The sequence below is a fragment of the Argentina anserina genome, chromosome 5 (genome assembly GCF_933775445.1).
Source record: "Argentina anserina chromosome 5, drPotAnse1.1, whole genome shotgun sequence".
NCBI classification, from domain to species: Eukaryota; Viridiplantae; Streptophyta; class Magnoliopsida; order Rosales; family Rosaceae; genus Argentina; species Argentina anserina.
The window spans coordinates 13,480,704-13,490,478 of NC_065876.1; the positions used below are offsets into that span (position 1 = coordinate 13,480,704).

General features: G+C 39.3%; 2 protein-coding genes across 2 annotated transcripts; one reads left to right on the forward strand and one right to left on the reverse strand.

Annotated features, from left to right (window-relative positions):
• Positions 1-625: 625 nt before the first annotated feature.
• On the reverse strand, positions 626-1,978 carry LOC126796191 (uncharacterized). The gene is made up of 3 exons (XM_050522956.1): positions 1,617-1,978; positions 1,472-1,522; positions 626-1,389 (listed from the first exon to the last, which is right to left on the reverse strand). The coding sequence occupies exons 1-3, from the start codon at positions 1,894-1,896 to the stop codon at positions 1,223-1,225; spliced, it is 498 nt and encodes a 165-aa protein (XP_050378913.1). The 5' UTR covers positions 1,897-1,978; the 3' UTR covers positions 626-1,222.
• A 2,451-nt stretch (positions 1,979-4,429) lies between these two features.
• LOC126796189 (uncharacterized) lies at positions 4,430-6,737 on the forward strand. The gene is made up of 2 exons (XM_050522954.1): positions 4,430-4,745; positions 5,556-6,737. The coding sequence occupies exons 1-2, from the start codon at positions 4,615-4,617 to the stop codon at positions 6,022-6,024; spliced, it is 600 nt and encodes a 199-aa protein (XP_050378911.1). The 5' UTR covers positions 4,430-4,614; the 3' UTR covers positions 6,025-6,737.
• The last annotated feature ends 3,038 nt before the right edge of the window (positions 6,738-9,775 follow it).

A 9,775-nucleotide genomic window follows, 5' to 3' on the forward strand; every position in this document is an offset into this window, starting at 1 on the left:
CCACACGATATCTAACTTAGGGTTCGGAGAGTCAAAAGCCGGCGCACCACTGACCCTCGGCTTTAATCACGGTTTTGAGCAGGCTGTCTGGACCAAGAGGACCCATAGTAAGTTGTGTAAATCATGCCTACCTCGGATTATCCAGCAACATAATATGTTCTACTAAAACTATCATTCGTAGTAAACATAATTATATAAAAGGATTGTACTTCAAATAAAATTCTACAAAACCGTGAGATGAAAATTCGTAAATCACACGGGTTGTCATAAAGCTTATGTCTCCATCTTCCTACATATACACACCTGGCCATTGCCATTTTTCTTTTGTTGAATCATTCCTTTTACCTCTTTTTTTTTTCTTGATTAGTTGATACTCGATGCTTATGTTCATATGTACGCTTACTGACTACCCAATCAATCGACTTCATTCTGCCCTACCGACCGACACTTTTTGCGGTATTCCTTCTCCGTAATTTCCAACTTCAGACCTCTCCACTTAGTCTATTCACTTCAAAATCAGATAATTTTGTACTTAATAAACACATTAATTTTTTCCAAATTGGAAAAAGAAAAAACTTGCAATAAAATTTCTACAACCTGCCAACTCAGATGATTACAAACTCCATCATAGAATTCAGTGCTCCCCATATTATTAGAAATTTCTTCTTTCCATAATTTGATTAATTAATCCATATATGAAACGTTACAGACGGAGAAGGCATCACGGAAAATCTATGCACACGGCGGTAACATTAATAGAGAGGGGAGCGCACTCGCTCTCCACCCGTGGGCACACAATCATTTCCAGCTGGCAAATTCCGACCAAAACTCGAGGTGCAGTTAACGGTCGAGTACGAACCTCCAGCTGTCACCCACTAGGCGCACGTTTAACCTCGTCCCACTAATTTACGCCCCATTAGCGTACGCCACACTCGAACCTTGTTAAAAAGAAGTTAATTCAATATAAATACGAATTAAATTGGTCGAAATATTTCCACTATAACAATATCGTTTACAGAAAAAAAAAAACAATTAAAATAAGGAAACTAGAGCCTAAATAAAGGTGTCCTGCAATTTAGAACTCACGTGCGAAAGAAAAAATTGACGAGCGTCGCACGTGCGAGACTCCGCTAGTGGCCGGAGGACCACTGGACCAGAGTACGGGACTGGAGGAAGAAGACGGTAGAGTTCTAGAGGAGAGAGACAAACCAAGGAATGCGGCTTAAAAATCGGCGAGTTTTCTGTGGGAGCGAGATCTCGGGGCGAGTTTCCGGGTTTCTGATCCCAGCTCCCTCAGGCTCCGGATCGCCAGAACATCGCTCTTCCGGATATCAATAAATCGTCGGATGTCGCCGCCGCCGACGACACCGATTTCGTCGCCAACAGAATCTGTAACAATAAGACAACAGAGTTAACTAAAAGCAGGTTCGGATTAAGATTGAGAAGAGGACAATGGAGACCAGCATTGTACCTATGCGCTTTGCCGCAGGTAGTCTGGTGAAGCCATTGAACTGAGCCAAATCTGAAACAAGGCCAAAACGGACGGTGAGGATTTTAGTTTAGAGGAGACAATGGTCGTTCGATTGAGGTGAGAAGAGTGCACGAGTGGTATATACCTGAAGGGGAGGGGGTGTGGGAGAAGAGGAAGAGGATGAGGAAGCAGAGGACGGTGAGGATAGGGATGACGTGGATGACTTTGTCCGGAGCGACGGGCGGTGGTGACGACAGTCGGTGAGGCTTTATTGCTTTGTCGTCGTCGAAGTCTGTGGCGGAGGAGGAGGCGGAAAAGGCTAAAATGTCCTTGGAGCGCTTGTCGTCGAGATGGATGAGAGTGTCGCCGCCGCCGTGGGCCTGATGGAGCTTCGACAGCGGTGAGCCGAGGGACTGCCTTTGCATGGTGAAGGAGTCACGGGAAGAGAGAGAGAGAGAGAGAGAGAGAGAGAGAGAGAGAAGAGAGGTGAGAGACTGAGAGGAGAGGTAGGTGTGTGTGAGCTGTCCTGAATGAGTAGGCTGTATTGTGATATTTTTATATATAGGGGCTTCTCATTTTTGTTTTTGTTTCCGTTGGCTCGTTTTTATGGGTCAATGCTTTTCTTATCCGTTGTTACTTGATGGCACATAGTTGCACAAAAATAATTATGAGTCTTCAGTACCATAATATTATTTTTTCCATTTACAGATTTAATACCACATGATTTCAGTCCTAAACAAGAAAATAGTTATGAAATGTATTAGATATTTCTAATAAAGAAAAGAATCTACTATAGGTTTTAGAAAATAGGTGTTAAGTACGAAATATATCACTTCCATTTTTTGTCACGTTTAATTAATCATGCACTTTGTCACATACAAAGTTATTAGTAATGGTACTTGGATATGTTCTAGTGCTCGCTGGCTTGCTTTGACTTCAGTTTCTAAAGTTGAATGTTTTAATTAAATGAATTATAATAGCTCATTAACTAATTTTTTGACTAAGTCAAATAGTTCATAACTAATTTCATCCACTAATTGATTTTTTTTTGTATTTTAAAAGGATAACTCATTAACTAATTTTTAGATTATATTTCTACATCTCTACCGTCTAACTTTTTATAGTCTAATGTGTAGATACTTTTATAAAATTTTCAGTCAAAATAATGATATTTGAGGTATCCCTTTTTTTGGCTTGAAAAAGAGATAGAGAGTCACAATTAGATCTGTTTAGATTAAATAGAAAATTTCAATACTTTTTGATGATCTTGAACCGTCTAAGGTCATTAAAAATAAATCACAATTTTGAAGGCCTTAATAATCACAAAATCATATAGATATATAAAATGAACAGTGGAGATGCGATTTAGTGATATAATAGTTGGTGTAATAACATATCCTTTTTTAAACCCAAAAAATAGATCTCTCACTAGAGGGGCTATATATATATAGTCCCTATCCAGAGTGAAGTTTCATTCTGAAATTTCAGAGTGAAGTTCCAATTTTGGCACACTTTTCGGTCAAATTTTTTCAGCATAAGCGATTCAATATTTAGGTATGCTATTCAAGATCATATATACAAAATTTCATCCAATTTGACAATGATTTGAGCTTTCAATATTGAGATTTACACGAACGGTTCACGTTGAACAGTTTTAATTTATTCATTGATTTAATCTAATTTCAATACCTTAACGATGTCAGAATTAGATGAAATTTTGTATAGATGATCTTGAATAACATACCTAAATATTGAATCGATTATGCTGAAAAATTTTGACCGAAAAGTGTGCCAAAATTAGAACTTCACTCTGAAAATTTCAGAATGAAGCTTCACTCTGGATAGGGACTATATATATATATATATATATATATATATATATAGTCTCTATCCAGAGTGAAGTTCCAATTTTGGCACACTTTTTCTGTCAATTGTTTTTCACCATAAACGATTCAATATTTAGGTATGTTATTCAAGATCATCTCTACAAAATTTCATCTAATTCGGACATCGTTAAGGTATTGAAATTAGATTAAATCAATGAATGAATTAAAACTGTCCAACGTGAACCGTTCGTGTAAATCTCAATTTTGAAAACTCAAACAATTGTAAAATTAGATGAAACTTTGTAGTGATAATCTTGAATAACATACCTAAATATTGAATCACTTATAGTGAAAAAATTTGACCAAAAAGTGTGCCAAAATTGGAACTTCACTCTGTAATTTTCAGAATGAAGCTTCACTCTGGATAGAGACTGTATGTATATATATATATATATATATATATATATATATATATATAGCTAGATTGAATGATTAATTGATCATTACAAATGAACCCAATGGTTCCAAATAGTACGATAAAAATTACAACAATTGACAATTATGTACAATGAATACTTACCAATAGTTGAATGGGGTACGCCTACAAAACAACAATTTGCACGAACCCAAATATTAAATATTGTTTAGTGAAGGTTCTAATGTTCGACAATTATCGATAGAGTTTTGCTGGGTTTATTTTCAAAAGAATTTGTTGGGTTTATATTTTTAAGGATGTACGTGAAATATCAAACAAAATTTCCTAGGAAACCTTGCCGGTACATTTAGCAGCACCCAAATAGTATTCCTCTACCTTGACGTTGGCTTTGGTGCTTCTTATATATGGAGGAAGGAAAGAATCAGGAAACGATTATTTTACATCTTAGACCTGGTTTGTTGGGGATACTTGTTCTTCAAGGAATGTGAGTGACAGATGATGAGAAGTATTGAGCCCCAGGCGAAGCTTGGGCCGGGTAGAGCTGGGTTTGGGCTTTTTGAAGAAATCAAAAAAGAAGACGGGCAACACTCACAGTAAAAGTCCGCTGAAAATTTGATCCGACGGCTGAGGTGAGAGGTGGATTACAATATCAGACGTCCTCGCTGACGCTTACATTAATATAGTGTAACCCGAGCGGTGACGCGAACCCAGAGGAAAGTTCGACGACGATCGAAATTTCTGGCGGCTGTTGTGTTGTTAGCTTGGCCTGAAACGAAAACCCAAACCATCATATCCCCCTTTTTTCCACACACAAAACAACCACACCACCACAGAAACCAAACGACACAAAGAGAAACAGAGGAAGAAGAAGAAGAAGAAGAATGGTGCTGTGGGAGATCACATTGGGAACAGCCTATTTCTTGGGTCTGAGACGGACCTACAGACTCGCCTTGAGGATTCAACGCCGCGTCATAAGCCCCAAGCATCCCAAGATCCGTCAATTTGCTCACAGGTATTGTCTATTTTTCTATTGATATGTGAATGCTTTAATTGAATTGATTACGAACCTTCCTTCTAACATGTTTCGATCCAAATTGCTTAGGGAGGTGACTTTGTGTTATTGAGATTAGCTGCTGTAGACAGTGGGTTGTCTCTTCTCTTATTACATTTGCGTATTTGTCTCTTATTACATTTGCGTATGAACCATGCATGAAGTAGGAACCAAGTAATGGGATCTGACTGCTGTCCATGTAGTTTGAACTGGACGAAACCATTTGTCGCGTGTTGATTTTTTTTCAGTGTTCTTGTAGTAACATGACATTGGTGGACTTGCACACGCATATAATTGTTGTGGACAATGTTAGTCGGATGCTTTTGTTGATGTTCACTGCTTCTCAGAAGATATTTGACATTTGATACTAATGACAAAACTATGCTCGTAGTTCAGTTTGATAACAAAGACTGTGACCCCCTCCCCTCCCACAAAGAAATGCATCAAAATATTATGACAAAAATATGTTAAATGTTTTGTTTCTTGGGTTAGACTTGTTCTGGTTTCTTTCAATGGCAATTGATATTTCGTCAAATTGGTTTTCAATGCTTTCGCATACCCTGAAAAGGAGAAAGGAAGTTCAAATTCTTTATAATCGCTAGTATCTGAAAGGGTCTTTTCATTCATTGAATTCTGTACCATGTTCACTGAAGTTTCTTTGTTTGATACTTGTTACATTGCGACATTCAATCATATGGTGCTGAACTGTTTGTCTTTGCATTACTTGCTTAGCTCTCATAATGATTTTGTTTTCGTTTTTGTTTTCAAAAGGCGAACTCGTGCCGTGTTTGACGCTGCCGTGAGTGTCCACAAGAACATACAGCAAAGAGACATAGACTTGGGGCGGAACCTTGGGAACTGGATCCTACGTTGGCTTGATCGAATGAAACCATCAGCCAATATTCGAGCTCCGCCTGAATTCAAACTCCCTAAGAATTGTGCTAGCTCGAGCATGAGCATGACAAAGCAGGTAAACTCATCCTCCCTGAAAAATCCAGGCAGCATCCAGGTTAGAAATCAGGAATCTGATAGGCATATGTTTTCATCAATGACAAATGGGTTGACTAAAACACTCCCTTCAATTTCCATGATGATGAGAGCAAGAAAGACCTCCGGCACTATGACTCAGTATAGGAACTTATTCACAAATAGACCTGAAGCATTAAGGTCTGACTACACCCGAGGTAGCTTTGGGGGAGTTATACGTAAGGATATTATGCAGTGGGTGCAGCAAAATTGATAGCAACAGATTGTAGTCAATTTGTGTTCTAGAGCCAGATTGTCATGCGATTGTGAATTACAGGAGCAGATAGGTCTTGAGGATGTGTTTTGGATGTAATACAGTTCCTCTGACGCTGACTACTGTTTTTCAAAATTTACTTTGATAGATTTTTCTTCTTCAGTCAAAAACTATAAACTACTTTTGTTGCCTTTGTTTCTTTTGGGAAGTTGTTGCCTGTGACTCCAGATGATTCTGTAATAAAATAAATGGGAAGATCTGAGTCTGGTTGTTACTCTGTGGTTTCTTGTCACTTGCCACAAATGTTAATTCATTTCACCCTGGAGCCGGTGCACGAATATCACATGTTCTTCTGTGTTGAAGTACCTGAAAGTCGAAGTTGGATGGAGTAGACCCTAGTGTTTTACCATATGCAGCTATGGCTGTCCATGTATGTGAGGTTGGTGCGCTTTGCGGCTAGTGAAGCGATTGAATGTTGTAGTGTAATTCTCTGCAGCTTTCTAATATCTATGCTTGGCCGTGTATTGCATTTGCTTGTTTAGTTTCCTAGTTATTGCTGTTCAGTCGACCATTGGAAGACAATATCAGGCAATTACATGATTAACTTTAGGTTAAATTCATATCTAAACCTCATGTTGCAGTTGTAGTTGTTTTACGAAGATGTTCATCTTCATGAGCTTGTATATTAAATATATACAAAAAATTTATTTACATATTTTTCTTGATAGCTCATTAAGCTGACACCAAGTACTACTAATATAACTGAAGGGAAATATATAACAGAAAATAAGCTGGAGTGCAGCTTCTAGTTAAGGTAGTAAATACTAGTAGTCTATGAAGTACGGACACAGACACGAGTGTCCGTATTGGACACGATTCGATACGTTGCACGAGAAGCGGGATTTGGCGGGCCGGGCTGGGTTTCACCTCTCTAATAAGTCGGTCCTCTACCCACAGAAGCAACATTTTACGGGCTTTCTCGCGGGCCGGGCCGGGTAAAAGCCAATCGGGCTTGCGGGCCTCCACGGACTTTTCGGATCCGCGGGCTAAATGATGAGGCCTACATCACTTACTAGGTATCGTGAAGCTTTATACTCAAGTATGTAACATCAACCGAATATGCTTTTCTTATTTAGGGAATATAAATAGGTTTGACTTTATTGCAAGGCATTAAAAGAGGTGCTCCTTAACCGTCTCAGGCGCGAAAAATGCCTCAGATTGCAAGGTTAGGCCCTTAGACGACTATGGAAACATGAACTCTTCTCGCTTTGGCCTTTCGACCACTGTTGGACACAAGCATGCGTGAAATGTTTTTTTTTCTTGAATAAAGGGCTTGTACGGCTACCCTTCAGTCTGTATTAATGGAACTGTCGAATACAATGGGGGGGGGGGAGGGACGTAAAGCCTAAACTGCTGATTACAAAGACCTGAAATAATATCAGAAGTCCCTACAAACAAGTACCCAATAAAGCACTAACTAGCAAAGAGCACTACTCTAATGTCGACTCTATTTACTATAAAACAACGGTGACATATGTGAGAGCATAATAGATATGTACCGTTAAAAATGATGAAACATCGCTTACATATCCTAATTTCCAGTAAAGCAGCTCGCATCCTACATTGCCGCCGGAAAATAAATCCGACAGCACTTAGTCTCACCCTGCCACTAGGCGGCAATGACCATTTGACAAAGCAAGGAACTCGCCGCCTACCTAGAGCAAACAAGGCACAAAGAGTGCACACACAGACACGAAACCTGACTTCTCCTACACGACTAATGTAGGAACTTATTAACTTAAAAACACAACACAACCTAAATAAATGAAGAACATAAAAACAATTAAGGCTGGGCCCCAAAAAGAAGCCCAAACCCAGACTTCATTCCCGACGAAAGAAAATGCCGACCAAGCCCAACTCCTCTCAGTAGGGTGACCACCATCAGCGCTCGTCGGAGCACCGTTGCATGCGACGCCACTCCCTCTCAGCAGGATATCCACCATCAAAGGCACACCAAACGAGCCATACCAAGCCTTCGCCGACCCACGTGGCCATGGAACAAACCTCCACGGCACCACCCAGATCAGAGCAAACTCAGTCTGATCCGTGCTCTCAGGGAACCACCACCACCAGATCTCCCGCACGCCGACGACATCTGCATTCCCTGACGTTGGGCTTGCAAAGCAGAAACCAAGACTCAGCCGACCGCTTATCTTTCTCCTCACAACCACACACGCAGCCACCCCAATCTCAGGCGAAGGGAGCGGTGGACACCACCGAACCAACAGTGCTCGTCCGACGACGGCAACAGCGCGCCACCGAAGAAGCCGCGATGCCACAGTTTTCTCTCACGCGGCTAGGGTTTTCTCTCGGTTGCGGACATAATTTTGAGTATTCTGTCAGCATGAAATGTTAAAACAATGAAGGTGAATGTGTACGTAGTTCCAAGTACATATAAAATGTTTTAAAGAACGAAACCGAAAATATGGAGTTACATATCTTTGATCATTGCCAATGTTTCTCATGATATAAGTAGTTTCATTAGCCTAGATTCTTCTATCAAAATCTTAACAAGAATGAAGAGAAATGTGGAGTGATCGGTTTGATTACTCGACATCAATATTAACCATGTAAGCATTGTTAGTAGTATAAAGCAAGATGGTTTCGTTCACAAATCGGGAATCCACCAGGGCTAGAGTCACAACATTTAACAACGAATTCACAAAGATATAAAATGATTTGGATATGAGTTTCAAATCAAACAGAAAATAAGAACATAAAATAAACCTAAGCTAATATATACATGTGATCAACCAACCAACACACAATACATCACCAAAACAAGTCATATAAAGACAACGAAAATCAAAGTTCATTCTCCCTAAGGTTCATGCCGAAACAAGTCAAGAACAACTAAGGTTGGATCAGGCAAGCTAGGCTTCTACTCGGCATCCTATATGCATAGAGACTTAGCACATGCAACTATTGCTACTCGCCATTCATTGAAATCTAACATATTTATCCTATAATGCAACCCCAAAGCCACGCATATATTGAATTCATTAAGCATGTCACATACTTAACCAACAATCATGCAATTTCGAAAATCACATAAAAAAGATAAACATGTTCATAGCACAAGTCTTTAATCCAACAACCTAAATATCATGCTACTACTCGCATACATAACACTTAGATACTTCAAAATCATACAAGAACAAGTTCGGCAGAAAACCAAAAATCATAGAACAAAAACCAAAATCGGCATCTTCATATAGCTTGAAATCAATAAACAACTTCATAGACAAAGTCGAAATAAATTAACAAAACTGAATACATAATCATCCAAGAACATAAACTAAAACACAAAATCAAATCCAAAAGGATCATGGTTACACTTTATGATGTCCTACTCAGTGTCACAAAGGAGAAAACAAGTCTTCTAGGGAATGGACAACCACGTAGGGATATGGTGGTGAAGGAATGGAGAAGTCGGTTTTAGGATTTTCTGAATTGGTGAGTATGTAATTCGGTAGAGCTTTGGCTAGTACTTAACACAAGGTTGATGATGATTTATGAATGACACCGTGCCTCTATATATAGGAGTCAAAACAGCCTTCATGTCGTCCCAATAAGGAGATAGAATCGGATTGAGATGTTGAGATCGTCTTTGATATGGACTTCGATTCTTGAACTCCAATCCAACTTCATGTAGGAAACCAAATCCAAATAGGAGACAACCAAGGGCTGC